This window comes from Eschrichtius robustus, chromosome 18, assembly GCF_028021215.1.
Source record: "Eschrichtius robustus isolate mEscRob2 chromosome 18, mEscRob2.pri, whole genome shotgun sequence".
In the NCBI taxonomy this organism is placed as follows: domain Eukaryota; kingdom Metazoa; phylum Chordata; class Mammalia; order Artiodactyla; family Eschrichtiidae; genus Eschrichtius; species Eschrichtius robustus.
In genome coordinates, this window is record NC_090841.1 from 23,763,813 (window position 1) to 23,781,581 (window position 17,769).

General features: G+C 42.3%; 1 protein-coding gene across 1 annotated transcript in view; it reads left to right on the top strand.

Moving 5' to 3' along the window:
- LOC137751840 (uncharacterized) overlaps window positions 1-17,769 on the top strand; it is a 210,171-nt gene that overhangs the window by 185,110 nt on the left and 7,292 nt on the right. Inside the window, exon 6 of the mRNA XM_068526515.1 lies at window positions 10,480-10,637. Coding sequence (XP_068382616.1) covers window positions 10,480-10,575 — 96 coding nt within the window. The 3' untranslated portion in view covers window positions 10,576-10,637. The remainder of the gene's footprint in view (window positions 1-10,479; window positions 10,638-17,769) is intronic.

Consider the following 17,769-nt stretch of genomic DNA (forward strand, 5'->3'; position numbering starts at 1 on the left):
AAGTAATTTGTTGTTCAGTCACATTCCATGGTCACTGGCACTATTGTGCAGAGTGGCTTCACAAAAGAGGCATTGCTAGAATGCATTAGAAATGATGATTTAAGATTGAACTGGCTCTGTTGAAATGACCTTAAATTGCATGCTGCAACATTGTTTTTCCCAAGTGGCTAAAATCACTGACTTAAGATATTTAAAATGTCAGAAACATATATGCTTAATAAGATCGGAGAGTCAGCCATACTTCAGGGAGCATCATAGGTCTTCACCATCATCTAAGTAGACCTTTGAGACTACATGGGTCATGACTTGATTTCTCTCATTATAAATTAATCCGAAATGACATGCATTCTGACATCTGGACAGGGCTGCAGCAGATGTGTGACTGAGTCATGTTTGCAACAGATCCTGCAACATCCTGCTTCAGATCCTGCAACGTAATTTAGCATTTAACATTTAAACGTTTAGACTGGAGGATTAGTCTTCCAAGTATTGTAATTCTTGATGCCTAACGGATCCAGGGATACATGTGCGTATCTGGGTGAACAGATCTGAATTAAGGAAAGGCAGCTTCTTCTGGCACCAGTGTATACCAATGGAATATCATTGGTGTAAATAGGAAACATGGCACCTATTAACTCAGGTTTCCATGTGTAACACTTAGGCAGTTGGCAAGACAAAATTTATTCCAGCCCCCTCGTAGGGGTGGGAGCAAGATAACAATAATAATTGTTGGCATTGCTGAACTATATTAGATATGTTGCACAGTGTTACAGCAAGCCTCCCCACAATTGCAATCACCTGAATTTGGCAATTCACAGTCAGTTGAAATTCTTATACTGAGTAGTATTTTATATAGGTCTGTTTATTGGAAATGAGTGATTTATTTATTTTTAAATTTATTTTCTTTTATTGAGGTATAATTGACATAACATTATATTAGTTTCAGGTGTACAACATAATGATTTGATATATGTATATATTGTAAAATGATCGCCACAATAAATCTAGTTAACATCCATCACCACACACAATTACGATTTTTCTTTCTTATGAGGGAAACTTTTAAGATATATTTTCTTAGCAGCTTTCAAATATATTACAGTGTTATTAACTATCATCACCATGCCGTACATTTATTTTTAGTATCTAAATTTGAAAGTTGTTAGTGTGCTTCCCAAGATTTTGCTTGGTTTGGTAAATCATAAGAAGCCAAGAAGACTGAAGAGAAAAGAAGATTGAACTGAGAAAAGGACTAGGGAAAAGTGGAAAATGTTTTGACAACCTGAACGTAAACAAACAAACCAAGGAACTTTGCGATCCACTTTGTAACTCTATATGTGCAGGTTACTGCTGCCCTAATGAGTATGAGTAACTAATTTTAGCCAGCCGTGAGACCAAAACATTGTGAAAAAAGAAATTGAAGCTCGAGAAAGTGATACGTGCATTCAGTGTGTGAACTAGCTCTGTTAACTAACCATGAAGAGATACACACTTTACTTAATAGAAAATAAGTTTTCCCCAATTCCACTTAATAAACGTTGAGTAAATACTTTAGAAATATCAGTTTGAATGGGTATCAAACCTTTAGCCTTTCTGGGGCACATACGTGATTTGCTCTCAGACTGTGTGTGTGTGTGTGTGTGAGAGAGAGAGAGAGAGAGAGATGGCAGGGGCGGGGGGGAGAGGCAAGTGAGCAAGTACAAACATGCACAGTTGAATACACAGCACAAGAAAAGTACTCACATGCATGGAATTAGATGGGTCTGAGTTTGGAAAAGCTAGACTCCATTTATCACCTGCAAAATAGCACAAAAACATTACATAAATGCCATGAGCACTTCGATGTCTGGACTCTGTCTTGATGACCAGGGCAGATGGTTGATACGTCCTAAGCATGGGCACTTTGCAGCTCCCAGCGTTTGGAACTCTGCCATATAAATTTGAAATGGGGCAAAGTGAAATGCTGGGATTTTCATATACTCATGAGAGGTGCAAAATTTCAAAACGGGGGGGATCATAGGAAGTTATTCTCTGAGAAAACAACCCTATTAGTAAAGATTAGAGACTGTCATTTATCTGGCTGTTGTCTGGGTGAACAGGAAGGAGATGGGAAAAATTCTTACATAAATGAAGCCCTTAAGAGTGTAGTGCAGTCATGTTTTTCTTGTATTTGTAACCGTTATTTTAATATTTGTTAATGCACCTTACATTAATTCTTATGCCATAATAGTGTAATCATTAATCAGTTTTCAGTGCAATTATATGTGTGCCAGCTTTAATGAGAGCCTGCAAGGAGATTAAAATAAAAGGATTCTCCAAGGACACGGGTTCGATCCCTGGTCCGGGAAGATCCCACATGCCACGGAGCCACTAAGCCCTTGAGCCACAACTACTGAGCCTGCGCTCTAGAGCCTGCGAGCCACAACTACTGAGCCTGCGTGCCACAACTACTGAAGCCCGTGCTCTCTAGGGCCCGCATGCTGCAACTCCTGAGCCTGTGTGCTGCAACTACTGAATCCCGTGTGCCTAGAGCCTGTGCTCCACAACAAGAGAAGCCACCGCAATGAGAAGCCTGCACACCGCAATGAAGAGTAGCCCCCGCTCGCCACAACTAGAGAAAGCCTGCGTGCAGCAACAAAGACCCAACGCGGCCAAAAATAAAATAAAATAAAAAAATAAAAGGATTCCATGACATGGTTTATGTTACAAATAAGACAAGAACGTTTTGTTTTTCAATTGCAAGTGTGAAGTTATACGGAGAGAAATAATCAGATGCTACACGTGCCGTACTTTCTAATTGCTTTGCCTCTTAGCTGCGAACCTTAGACTTTCATCTCATCTGTAGGTTTGTCATCATTAGGTAAGAGGCAGCAACACCGGAATGGCGGTGTTGCTGCTTCTAGAAGGCTCAAATTGTGTGTCCATGACAACATAGCTCAGACCCAGAATTATTCGTTATAACCGAAATATAAATTATTTATAAAAATATAAATAAAGCCAAAGTGACTATTTTATTAAAATAGAACTGCTGGGTGGAGAAAATTTATGAAAATCATAAGGAGCTTTTAAGCTATTGGACTATACCGTTACGAATGAGTTATGGCAAGCATAATGAGTGTCTTGTGCACGGGTGAGAGGAAAAAAAGAAAACTTTATTCACAGATATGCACAAATAAAAAGTGATGGATTGTGATTTGTGGGTTTGCTGACCGCAAAGAAGAGCAGTATCTTGTATGTGTCCACCTGATCCTGTGAAAGATGCGGAGACTGGGAAAAGTGTCACGTCGAACACCAGCCTTTCTCCAGCGCCTGCCCTGTGACTGCCCTCTGCTAGGCATCTTAGGCACAGTGTAATTCGAGCACAACAAAGAGTGAAGAGTCTCAGAGTAATTGGCAGAGATTGGAAGGGGGGGTGCCAGCGGTGTGGAAATTCATGTGACAAGAGGGGGGTGGGTGGGTGACACGTCAGAGAGAGGCCCAGCAATAAGAAGTGACCTTCAGGGCAGCTCTGGGGACTCAGCAGGGTGCTCAGCAGGCTTCAGCCCTCCCTGTGCCTCAGTGAAGACTAAAGGCAGTTCTGTGCTTGTTCAAAGCACATTTGTCACACGGTAGCTCTTTAGTTCATATACGGCATGGGAAGAATGGAAAAATGACCAGAGCGCAAAGGGATATTTGTATCTGTCTTTCTGTCCATCCATCCATCCATCCATCTAGTCAATTCAAAGAGGTAGATGGCAAGTTCTTGGTTAACTTAACTACAGCTGTGCCCATTGTTGTTATCAGGACAGCAGCGGATATTCACAATGATGCCCTAAGTCACTGAGGAAAAGCTGTATAATATTATTCTTAAGAAGGTAGACACATGTAAAAATCTATTCTAGAAAGATTTCCATCTTTTCATTAGATCAATGATTCCTCGAGGGAAGAAATCATTTCTTATTCATCTTTATATCTTTTGACACCCAGCACAATGTTCTTTGCATAGGAGATAAAAATATTTGTGACACTGAGCAGAAGAGAAATAATTTATGTTTTTGGGAAAAAGAATTATGTTGTTTAAAAGCCAGTATTTTTATTATCAGGAGACTCAACCCGAAATAATACATTGCCCTTCCCATACTCCTACCCGTTCTCACCCCTCAAAATAAGATGATGTTTTCATGTATTGAATTAAGGATTCAGTTACTGAAGTGTCTTTAGTAACGCAGAGGATGTGTTTCTAAGACGTTTTTCGGGAACATTTAACAGAGGAATATATTGTACAGGTGGTGTCACATGAAGGGATTATTTCCTGCCAACCTGCATTGTAGGCACCAGGCAGAGGTCCCCTACTCCTGCCTTTTCCCGGATGATTCTCATCTCAGTGACTTGGGTGCTACTGGCTGTAAGCCTTATGCAGTACCCTAAGCTCAAGGTGGAATTTAGCCAGATAAGACTCGGGGATCAGGACTGTAGAGCTTCCGTAAGATGCCTCTACCTGAGGCTCAGCTAGGACATCCTTACATCTACCCAGGTCCAGCACATCCCCGAAGAGACTAAATTTTATTCCAGTAGACCCCGCATCTTGTGGTAGAAAGAGCAGTAGGTTTCTTGAGTCTGTGGTCTGGGATTTTAGTGACCATATTTGCCCTAACTGGTAAGCTGTAACCTCCTTGGGCTTCGGTTTTCATAATTATAACATGAGGCTTGTCATATCCGCCCTACAGAATTGTTGGTAGATCATGTGAAATAATGGGTCTGATGCGTTGAGGGGAACGGAAGTACTAGACACGCATCAGGCCAGGGTTCCTCTGTGGCCAGACCAGAGTTTTGGTAACTTTGCTGCCAAGGATGTCTTAACTTACTATACCACTGATAATGGTTGAAAATAAGGAAAATTATAAGGAACTTTCTACTAATAAGCTATGCAATTATAAATGAGTTATTTGGGATATATTGGTAACACCTATGTAAGGAAAGTTAGAAAGTGTTATTTATGAAAAATGAACCTCTTTGCACACTAAGTACAAACTAGGTACTCTTGGCCCAATTAATCCAATACTTTGCGTCTATTATCTTTGCCAGAGACTCTCCCAGCTTCCCAACAGAATTCTGACCGCCTCCACGGATTTCAACAAGCTCGCTAACACTCAACTGTTTTCACTAAAATCTAGTTAAGATCCTGTTAACACTTTTCAGCGGGTCAGCAATGTTCTGTCTCTGATGGAAACACCCCACTTAACACAGAGCTATCCTTAGATAAGTGAAAGAATCCTACTGCAACTCTACAGGTCCTTGTCAGCTTGGTGTTGCCTTCAGAGCTCCTGGTAAACTGCTCCTTGACTTTTAAAAAAAAAAGTAGTTTCACATTCTAAATAGTGTATTTTAAAGGAGCCCAAACCTTTTTCTGCAATTTTATTCGTAGCACACCATAACGCCTGTAGTTTGGTATTTGTTCCAACAGCTTACAATAAAAGTGAAAGCCAGCCGTGTCATACTTATCACAATTTGCTATTTGCCCTTTTTCAGTTGGAGGTATTTCCAGGGACTGAGGTTCACTGGCGAGTCCTGTATCTTCTGCTCAGCAGCCATGCAGGCAGAGAGGAGACCCCTTTATTTTATTTCTTTATTTCTTTATTTCATTTTTTCTTTTTTATTGTTTTTAATTGAAGTATAGTTAATTTACAATGTTGTATTACTGCTGTACAGCAAAGTGATTCAGTTATACAATCTTTTCCATTATGGTTCATCATGGGGTACTGAATATAGTTCCCTGTGCTCTACAGTAGGACCTTGTTGTTTACCCATCCTATATATAAAAGCTGACATCTGCTAACCCCAGCCTCCCACTCCATCCCTTCCCCAGCCCCCTTTCCCTTGGCAACCACCAGTCTCTTCTCTGTGTCCATGATTCTGTTTCTGTTTCATAGATAGGTTCATTTGTGTCATATTTTACATTCCATGTATAAGTGATATCATACGGTATTTACCTTTCTCTGTCTGACTTACTTCACTTAATATGATCATCTCTAGTTGCATCCATGTTGCTGCAAATGGCATTATTTTGTTCTTTTTTATGGCTGAGTAGTATTCCATTGTACATATGTACTATGTCTTTATCCATTCATCTGTCGATGGACATTTAGGTTGCTTCCATGTCTTGGCTATTGCGAATACTGCTGTCATGAACATAGGGGTGCATGTATCTTTTTGAATTATAGTTTTGTCTGGATATATGCCCAGAAGTGGGATTGCTGGATCATATGGTAATTCTGTTTTTAGTTTTCTGAGGAACCTCCACACTGTTTTCCACAGTGACTGCACCAACTTACATTCCCACCAACAATGTAGGAGGGTTCCCTTTTTGAGGAGACCCCTTTATGAGCAGATGAAGTAGTCTTGGGAAAGGGCCAGACTTTCTGAACCACAGAACGTGTTTATACAAGTTCTGAAAATGGAATTTTGGAGTTTGGGTAGTCGTCTTTCAACCTGCTTGAGTGTAGGAGCTACAACACAATATTACTTCATTCAACAAATATTGACCTCTTACAATGTGCCAAGCACTATAGGTCTTGTGGAGAAAGCATTGATCAAAACAGACAAAGCTCTACCTTCGTGAAGCATATTTCCTCGTGGGGGGGCAATATATTTTTAGGAGGAGAGTGCTATGCTAGTAATTTGGCTCTCAGGGAGAAAAGAGGCCTAATTTTTAGCATTTGCCAAGCATGGCTAATTGCAGGCTACCAGTGTGAATGGGAGTTGGGGAGACAGGTGTATAACCAGCAATCTGTTTTTTTCGAGGAAGCTGCATAGTGTTTTCCACAGGGGCTGCACCAATTTACATTCACGCTGACAGTGCACAAGGGTTCCCTTTTCTCCATATCTCCTCAGGACTTGTTATTTGTTGTCTTTTTTGCAGTGCTGACTTTGACAGGTGTGAAGTGATACCTCATTGTGGTTTTGATTTGTGTTTCCCTGATGTTTAGTGATGTTCAGCATCTTCTCATGTGTTTGTTGGCCATCTGTAGGTCTTCTTTGGAAAAACGTCTATTCAGGTCCTCTGTCCATTTTTTAAACCAGTTGCTTGTTTTTCTCATGTTGAACTGTATGAGTTCTTTGCACATTTTGGATAGTAGCCCCTTGTTAGATACATGATTTGAAAATAACTTCTCCCATTCAGTAGGCTACTTTTTCAGTTTGTTCACTGTGTAAAAACTTTTTGTTTGATGCAGTCCCATTTGATTATTTTTGCTTTTGTTTCCTTGCCTGAGGAGATACATCTAGAACAATATTGTAAGACCGATGTCAAAAAGCATACTGCGTATGTTTTCTTCTAGAAGTTTTATGGTCTCAGCTCTTCAAGTCTTTAATCCATTTTTAGTTTTTTTCTGTGCACAGAGAGAGAGAATTACTAGGCATCCTTTGGGCCCAGCCGCACACTCCCCCTCTGGTCACCAGAGCTATACGCTCTAGCGATATGCTTTTCTGTGGGCTCTGTGGGCCCTTCTGTTGTGGCGGGCTGGCTACTTTGGGTGTGCTGATATGCAGGGCAGACTCCTGGCTCGGTTGACTACCAGGCCCTGCCTCATGCAGTGGCTGCCAGCCTGCTGGTGGATGGGGCCAGGTCCCAGCTTGCCTGGCTGTGACGCCCTGAGTGTGCCTGGCGCTGGTGCCAGCCTACTGGTGGGCAGGTAAGTCCCTGGCACTAATAAGCTAGAGGGAGGACTCCAAAATGGTGTTCACCGTCGTCAGTGTCCTTGTGGTTAAATGAGCTCCTAAAAGTGGCTGCTACCAGTGTCTTTGTTCCCAGTGGAGTCCCAGTTGCCTCTTGCCTCTCCAGGAGGCTCTCCAAGGTGAGCAAGTGGGTCCAAACCAGGCTCCTTTCAAATCACTGCCTCTGTGCTGGACTTGGAGTGTGTGAGATTTCCGTGTGCCCTTAGGAGTGGAGTCTCTGTTTCCTAGAGCCCTCCGCCTCTCTCAAATGCAAACCCTGCTGGCCTTCAAAGCCTGATGTTCTGGGGGCTTGTTTTCCTAGTGTAGGACCTCCAGGCTGGGGAGCCCAGTGCGGGGCTCAGACCACTCGATCCTTGGGGAGAACCTCTGCAATTGTGATTATCCTCCTGTTTGTAGCTCACCTACCTGGCGGTGTGGGTTCTGACTATACCAATTCTCCATCCCTCTTACCTATCTCATTTCAGTTCCTTCTTTGTATCTTTAGTTGTGGAAAATACTTTCTCCTAGTCTTCAGATCTTCTTCATAGATAGTTTCTCTGTGAATAGTTATGATATTGGTGTGTCCATGGAAGGAGGTGAGTTTGGGGCTTCCTACTCTGCCATCTTGGACGCTCAAACCAGAATTAGCTTCTCTGTTACTGCCTCCGTCCCTTACTAGCTGTTTGTTTCCCTTTGCCCACGCATGATTAGCTCCACGGAAGTAGGGACATGCTATAATGCTTCATACCATTATACTCCTGGTGCCTAGCACACAGTAGGCACTCAGTAAATATCTGTGGAGTGAATGTTGTTATACCTTTCTCCATAGTTTAGTTTCCATAACTGTGAGATCTAAATAGTAATACCAACTTTACAGGTAGTTTTGAAGAATAAATATAAAATGATGTGTACAAAGTGCATTGCACATCCAATATACAGAAAACATGACTACATGAAAGCTGTAATTATTATTTTCCATATTCTGTGTCATTTAGAATTTTGATAAAGACTTTTAACATCCAGAAGGGAGGCTTCTTCATGGGAAGAATAATGGTGGCTAATTTTCATTAAGACTTTTTCACTAAGCACCATCTCTTGAGTAACTCAGAAATAGAGGACTTCCTCATCTAAAAGCCATAAAGTCCAAACTACTTTAACTGCATCACTGCAATTAGAAAGAATTTGTCCTACCCACAGTAATAAACTAGGACAGAAGCAAGAGAAACATGCTCTAGGAACTGACTTCCTACACGTAAATATTATTTACTGTGATGATTGTTGTTTTACAATGGTACCTACTCTGGGCTTTTGGAATGAAAATGAAAGGCCTGCAGTGGTGTTAAAAGTAGAGGAGCAGAGACCGAACTGTTTGAGAGACTTACACTCAGTTGTCACGGTAGCCAAAAGCTCCCACATAGATCCTTTCCTCCTGCCCAGATGTTTAACGTCTATAGTAACATGCCCTAGATGGTGACAGAGCCAGATATGAATGTATAATACCATTTTTTTTTTGTCCTCGACAGTTTAGAAAATCTTTTTAACGCTCAGTGATGAATTTAGCTGGGAGTAAGCAAGTGAGAATTTGGTAGAACATCTGTGTTTCTGAAGTTTGTATTTTTGAGCTGTGTATGGATTCTCAGTTGCCTTTTTAGATGAATGTATTAATTTCACACATTTTAAAGAGAAATTCATAAAACCAACTATTAAGAGTATATCTGGGAATTGAGGCTACAGAATTTAAAACTGTTGATATGAATCTTTTATTTTCTCATGTTATGGCTTAGGTACCAATTCAGGCTAATGACTGTTAAAGAAAAGAACACATTAATTTGCAAGTCGCTCCTAAAGTTGATTGTTTTAAGAAAAGACCTTTGCCTTGATTATAGCTTTTCAGTAAGTGAAATTGTATGTACGTATTTTTTTTTTTTATTTAGTTTTGGCTGTGTTGGGTCTTCGTTTCTGTGCGAGGGCTTTCTCTAGTTGCTGCGAGCGGGGGCCACTCTTCATTGCTGTGCGCGGGCCTCTCACTGTCACGGCCTCTCTTGTTGCGGAGCACAGGCTCCAGACGCGCGGGCTCAGTAGTTGTGGCTCACGGGCTTAGCTGCTCCGCGGTATGTGGGATCTTCCCGGACCAGGGCTCGAACCCGTGTCCCCTGCATTGGCAGGCAGATTCTCAACCACTGCGCCACCAGGGAAGCCCTATACGTATTTTTTAAGCGTATTTTATTTTCGCAAGATTTTTTATTCTTATTTTATACAAGAAAGCTAGTGTTAGCCCACATTTTCCTGTGAAAATACCTCTGATGAAGGTAAAAAGTATAACCTCATCTTACCACTGACTCCATGACCTAATGAAAGAATGTTAACTGAGGGTCATAATACATGTTCAAAGAACAGTTAACTTTTCTTGAGAAAAAAAATTTAATGTTCAGTTAATCTGCATGAAGACTAATGAACATGAAAGTCTAATACATAAAAGAAATAAAGTATTTATTGCAGGTATTTTTTTTTTTTTCTGGTGGCTGGAGGGTGGAGGAGAACGGGGGACAATAAGGATTTTGTAAGGAGATCAGAGTCAGATAATCAGGGAGAAAGAAAAGAGTAGGAGAAACCGATGGAAAAAAAATGTAACTGACTCCTCCTACCTGGTATTACGCCTAGACCTTTACCTCACGTGGGTCCTCGTTCCCCTTCTCTTCTCAATAGCCACATAAAATCCTGCTCGCTCAGCCCCATTGACCCAGGTATGCTACTCTCCCCTTTCTAAGATACGCTTTGTTTCCCCAGCTGCGCGACCAGCCCCAGAGAGGCAGTGTGTCTCTGAGTCACCTGAGCTCCGTGCTGCTGCCTTCCTGCTGTCCATCCACCTCTCTTCACCTCTGACCATCTTCCTAGTGTCTGCAGGCTCTTCTGGGACGACTGTCTCAAAGGGAAGTGCCTCTCAGGTAGGTAAGTCTTTTTCACCTCCCCTGTGGATCTTTGCAGATTTCAGTCTGATGATCTCTTTAAGCAGAAGTTGTCCTTTTAGGGCGGTGCAGTTTAATAGAACTTTCTGCAGCCACAGAAGTGTTCTGGGTCTGTGCTATCCAGTATGGTAGCCAGTAGCCACTTGGGGCTACTTAGACTTAAATTAATTAAAATGAAATACAATTAAATATTTATCTCCTTAGCCACACTACCCACATTTGAGGTGCTCAGTTGTCACGTGCTGCTGGTGGCAGCTGAATTAGATGGTGCAGCTTTAGAGGAATCCCAGGTCGGGTGGGAATGGGCCAATTCTGGTCAAGTTCAGATGGGTGGAGAGAAGCCCCAGGGAATCGTGGTCTCAGAGGAAAGCCACGGTGGATTCAAAGGTCCAGCAACTGTCTGTTAGCCAGGCTTCCTGCAGCAGGCTGTCTCGAAGGGAGACTGGAGCAGGGCAATTCCATGGCCTCCACACGGCCCAGCTCCCAATAAACAGTGGTGTAGCCTCAGGTGTGGAATTTCGAGTTAGGCCTGGGTTTGTTGGAATGTTGGCTCCACCAGTAGTTAGCTATGGGACATAGGAAGTTATGTAAATTCACTCAAGCTTTGTTTCTTCATTTGTAAAATCAAGATGATAATACCTACTTGCCAGGGCTGTGGTGTAAATTCAGTGAGGTGATAAATGGAAGGCAGCACAGTGCCTGGCATATCCTAACCACCTACTGTATCAGACGGAAATTAGATGCTGTAGGTCCTGTGTGTCAGCCTCAGGCCCTGCTTCCTGCAGCTTAAACAAAATACTGATTAGCCTTTTGAACTGAAGTACTAAACAAACAAGAGAATAATTCAGGAATCGTTGCTACATTGCCTGTAATTTTCAAACACATTATTTTATACAAATATAAGTCTCCTCATAGGGAGATGCTGTTTTGAAGAATAATGCGTGTGTGCGTGTGCGTGTGTGTGTGTACAGACTAATCTTTATTCACACTATTACACCAGGCAGGCACTGGTAACAGTGCATGTGGAAAGATGTCCTTGACCTCTGTTTGTGGACCCAAGTCAGCTGCTATTTTCATCACAGACATTCACACTTGCTCATGACTGAAATTGTCTAGTCCAAGGATCGTACTACATTCCTGTGGTCCGCATTCCAGGTTGCAAAGGGAGGAGAAATATTTTAAAGGGCAGATTGTCTGCACATCTTGGGAGTTTCTTCTGCCTTCTTTCCTCGCAATTCCACATACTTTCACCCACGCGAGAGCAAACGGGGTTGGTGTTGATGGGGCTCCGTAAGAGAGAATCAACTGGCTGACCTTGTAGAGATCCTGCTGGAACTTGAAGATACGAGGATCAGACTGTGGTCCAGAAACCCAGATGGTTTCAACTGGCTGAACTTCTAGTTTCAGCGTGCTTCCAAACTCCATCTCTCAGCTTCTGTGCAAAACAGATCGTATATTTTGACAAGAGGAGAAGAGGGAGGAGTTCAGATGACTAATATTTATAGAGCATCCTCACTATGAATTGAGTTTTAAATAGTCAAGATCTTCCCCTGGAGGAAGGCTGACGAATTGTTTGAAAAGGGGTGCCTGTGTGTGCTGGAGTGGGGGAAAGCCACAGAATTACAAATCCAAACAGGTCCTCAAGAGCGGGGCTTCCCCACCCTCCCTCTCTGATTCCTGCTAAGCAGGAAACAAGATCTGTAGCTCCTCCCAATTGACTTCACCTTCCAGATAAGCTTTGAAGGTTTTGAAGGGCTGCTTTTTTTATTTTAGGGACTCTGTCCCCTCCCCTGAAATCTGGGCTGTCTTGTGATTGTTTCAACTAGTAGAGTACATCTGCTAAAAGAAAAGAGGCATCTCTTTTTTTTTTTCTCAAATTTATTTTAAGGGTTTCATTTTAAGGGTTTCACTACAGACAGGGTAACCAAGAGAAGGAAATTGGGGAATTTGCAGCTGACTCAGAGACTTGGAGGGACCCTCCTCTAGCGGTCTCGCAGACTCTCTCTCTGCTCACCCCATCCCCAAACAATTTTATTTCTGATCCATCAGTGGGTAAGGCTGTGGAATTGTTTCTTTATTTTGGTCCTTTTCCCTGGAAGTATGTAGACCTGAAGGTGCACTCTGGGCAAAACAGTAGAATTCCTTTGCTGTCTGCAAAACTGTCGATCCACACAACCTGCCGGAAGGTAAATAGGTGAGGAAGTCATCCAGGAAGCAATCGCTACCAGACCCTAGACTGCCGCTCTCCTCTAAAACAATTTTTAGCAAAAATTTTAAACCAAGAATACTAGCAGTTCTTGGAATTCGTTGGTATTTATTCTGTTACTATACGAAACAGTAGCCAAATACTGTTACTGAGTAATTATTATGAGAGGTACTAACATTTTTGAGAACTCCAGTGATGTAGAACAGTGGTCTGCAGACTTTTTGGCACCAGGGACCGGTTTCATGGAAGACAGGTTTTCCACAGACCGGAGCGGGGTGGGGGATGGTTTTGGGATGATTCAAGCGCATTACATTTAGTTTATTGTGCACTTTATTTCTATTATTATTACATTGTGATATATAATGAAATAATTATACAACTCACCATAATGCAGAATCAGTGGGAGCCCTGAGCTTGCTTTCCTGCAACTAGCTGCTCCCATCTTGGGGTGATGGGAGACAGTGACACCCGACGTGAGTTGCTTAGGTCCAGTCTACTCCGTGATCTCGTTTTGGTTGCTGTCACTGCAGAAAACTCTGCTTCACAAAGACAGGGTGTTGGAAATGGAAGCAGGCTTTTCAGTGCTTTTGTGGCAATCTCAGGATATTCTGCCTTGACTTTAATCCAGAACATATGGAGATTGGAAGTTGTCTCAAACATACTTTTAAGGCCACCGTCATTTGAGATCTCAAGCAGTCGATCCTCTTCTAGCACGGACAAAGTCGATTCACCTGGCTTATTCACAAATGGGTCACGGATCCATTCCTTCCCAGTTTGGGGATCTTTTGTGGTTGGGAAGTAATGCTCAAACTCTTTTGAAAGCTGCAGTAGGTGATAGAAAGAAGGCCCTGGTTCATTCTCTTTCAGAATCTCTGCTACTGTTTGAAACATGCCAAGAATCCCAACGTTCACTTGTTGACCCCATAAATGCAGTTTGGCTTTGAATGCAGCCACTTTATCTGCCGACTTGAACACAGTTGTCGTTCTCCCCTGAAGTGACAGATTGAGTTTGTTGAGCAGGTTGAATATGTCACACAAGTAAGCAAGTTTTGCGACCCATTCTGTGTCACTGAAATGTGCTGCCAGTGGTGACTGTTTTTCTAAACGAAATCTCTGGAGCGGCTCTCAGAACTCAGAAACTCTGGCCAGTGAACTACCTTTAGAAAGCCATCTCACTAATGTGTATAAGAGAAGATGTGTATGCTCTGCGTCCATCTCCTCACAGAGCCGCGCGAACAGACGTGAGTTAAGGGCATGTACTTTAATGTGGTTGATAATTTTAATCACATCCCGCAAAACGCTGTTAAGTTCAGGTGACATTTTTTGGCTAGCCAGCACTTCTCTACAGATGACACAGTGCGTAGACTCACATTCAGAAGCGACCTCTTTGACCCGAGTAGTGAAACCAGTCATGGCAGCCACTCCATCTGTGCATACACTGACACAAAATGACCAGTTCAGTTTTCCTGGTACGTAATCATTCAAAGACTTGAATAGTTCTGCAGCTGTGGTGTTGGTTGGCAACAAAAGTGCATGTAACATATCCTCATGCACATCCTCCTGAAAAACGTATTGCACAAAACAAGCATTGTTGCCTTGTTGTGAACACTGGTAGACTCATCAACCTGGATTGCGTACCACAGTGACTCATTAATCCTCTCTAACACTTGTGCCTCAGTATCCTCTGCTATTTCATCAATTCGTCTAGTTATGGTGCTAGCCGAAAGAGGAACATGTGCCACCTTTTGAACCGCAGCCTCTCCTAAAAGTTCATGACAAATGTCCTTGCAACAGGCAGGATCAACTCTTCACCAATAGTAAAGGGCTTCTTAGCTTTAGCAATGCGGTTAGCCACTAAGAACGATGCTCTCAGTGCAGACACATTTGATGAAGTGGTGGTCTTCAATAATTGCTTCTGTTCTTTGTGTTCACATTTTTTCTTTTGAAAAACTCCAGAGGCTTGTCTTTTAATGCAGGGTGCTTGGCCCCCATGTGGTGGAACAGTTTTTTTTTAAATATTTATTTATTTATTTATTTATTTACTTATTTATTTATGTATGTATTTATTTATGGCTGTGTTGGGTCTTCGTTTCTGTGCGAGGGCTTTCTCTAGTTGTGGCAAGTGGGGGCCACTCTTCATCGCGGTGCGCGGGCCTCTCACTGTCGCGGCCTCTCTTGTTGCGGAGCACAGGCTCCAGACGCGCAGGCTCAGCAATTGTGGCTCACGGGCCTAGTCGCTCCGCGGCATGTGGGATCTTCCCAGACCAGGGCTCAAACCCGTGTCCCCTGCATTGGCAGGCAGATTCTCAACCACTGCGCCACCAGGGAAGCCCGGTGGAACAGTTTTGAAAGTTTCCAAACGGCTTCGCTGGATAGCTGGTCGCTGCATATTATACAAAGTGGGTTTGGAGAATGTGAATCACCTGTTGCAATGAACCCGTAATTTAAGTAGGACTCTTGGTATTTTCTTTGAAATGCAGCTTTCTTTTTGTTGGCAGTCTTAGAGTCTTCTGCTGTCTCCTCATTGGGTCTTTCCCCCTTTTCAAAGAAGCTCTCCAGCAACGTTTGTTTTTTTACTAATTTTGGCTAGGGTTAGCCTGAGGGCTTACCAAAACTGTGACTGAGACAAGTGCGCAGTACAGGAAAGAGGCATGGATGGAAGTGGTAAATAGAATAATGGGCAGGCCACGTACAGACTAAAATAAGTGTTGGATTCTGACTTAAAGCCTGCTACCGGGTGCAGCTGTACAATTGAAGCACATCAACTCACTTGCCACTATAGCCTGCCACCAGCTGCAGCTTAATTGTCACTTGCCACTCGCTGATAGGCTTTTGATATGAGTCTGCAAGCAATTGATTTATTATGGTCTCTGTGCAGTCAAACCTCTCTGCTAATGATAATCTGTATTTGCAGCCACTCCCCAGCACTAGCATCACTGTCTCAGCTCCACCTGAGATCATCAGGTATTAGATTCTCATAAGGAGCGCGCAACCTAGATCCCTCGCATGCGCAGTTCACAGTAGGGTTTGTGCTCCTGTGAGAATCTGATACTGCCACTGATCTGACAGGAGGTGGAGCTCAGGTGGTAATGCAGGCGATGGGGAGCGGCTGTAAATACAGATGAAGCTTTGCTTGCTCGTCTGCCGCTCACCTCCTGCTGTTCAGCCTGGTTCCTAACAGGCCACAGACTGGTACCGGTCCATGGCCCGGGGGTTGGGGACCCCCTGATGTAGAATATCAAGTAGAACTTCAAGAATTTCTGACATTGTTTTTGTATGGGTACCCGGCAAAGGAATAATTATTAGCAACTTCTACTTGAGATTGATTTTCAGAGTGCTGAAGAATTGTTGACTTTATCAGATCCAAATTTGACTTTAGGAGAGTTTGTGATAAACAATAGCAGTTTTAGGACCTTTTCTCTGCGGAGAAGGATAGTAATCTGGCGAATATCAGTGCACCTTAAGTTGGCTTAATTGAATCACGTAGGCTGTCTTTAGCAAAAGTCTAATTCCTTTCTTTTCTTCTTCCTTTCTCCCTCCCTCCCTCCCTTCCTTCCTTCCGTAATATATTTCATTAAGATTGCATTTTCAGCATAGAAAAATCTGTACCAATAACTTTTGCATACTGATGTAAAAATTTAAAAATCCAACCAATGGGGATATATGTATACATATAGCTGATTCACTTTGTTATACAGCAGAACTAACACAACACTGTAAAGTAATTATACTCCAATAAAGATGTTAAAAATAAATAAATAAATAAATGTTAAAAATATGTAAATAAATAAAAATGCAACCAAACTAATTTTGAGGAATTAACTTAAATCACATACTAATAGATATACTGATGTTCTATTATTTATGAGTAAATCAAGTCGTCTATCCCTTAAATGTTTTTTCCCTAGGATTTTGTTTTTCATTCTATGTGTATTTGTTTTTACTAAAACAGCGATAGTATTTTTAATCACCTATGAATAAAACCACATGAATCTTCCCAGAAGTTACTTAATCACACATTTTTACCTGTCTCAGACACTCAAGATTTTAAGTTACCACAAATACACTAAGTTATGTTTATAAAGACTGAATGTTTCAGGAAACATCGATCAGCTGGCATACAGCCACAAAAGTCTTAAATCTAGAACTCACTTACGTTTAAATAGGTATCTAATCACAAGACATTGTACTGGTACATTTCCTTGGATTCCTTTCACATCTCATATCTGTTCAAATGATTTTTTTCCCCACTAAGATGAATGATTAAAATCTTGCCGGCGATATACTGTGAAAAATACATACAGAGCATTGTGATAGTTAGGAGTAATTAGTCCAGAAGAAGCTCCAGGAAGCTTTTTGAAGTGGTCTGCACGTCGCCCCAGTCACCTCCATTGAGGAGCTTGTGTGGTGGGGGTGGGGCGCCCCAGGGAGAAGGTGACACCAGGCAGATGTGGGGCCTATTGGGAGGACTTCAAAGACAAAGCTTGTCTGTTCATTTCAAAGGTGCCTTGGGAAGTGTTACCTGAAACTTTTATGAGCCCAAACCTTGATTATCCTTTGGCAGGATTTGTGGCTGGAACCTATAAGGTGTGCCTTTAAGTCTGAGGAAAGATGCAGGTGGGAGGGAATCAAAGACATACCTGGCCGAGTCCCCAGTTCTGCCCAGGGTTTGCTGCTCACTCCCTTCCACAGCACTTTTTAAGGATTTTAATGAAATATTTTATGCATATAATGAATAATACGTAACATGTATTTACATTATGAGGAATAGTAAAACAGCAGCTGTGTGTGTCACAGCTTAAGAAATAGAACCATAGCGAGAGACGTTCAAGATGGCGGAGGAGGAAGCCGTGGAGATCACCTTCCTCCCCACAAATACATCAGAAATACATCTACATGTGGAAC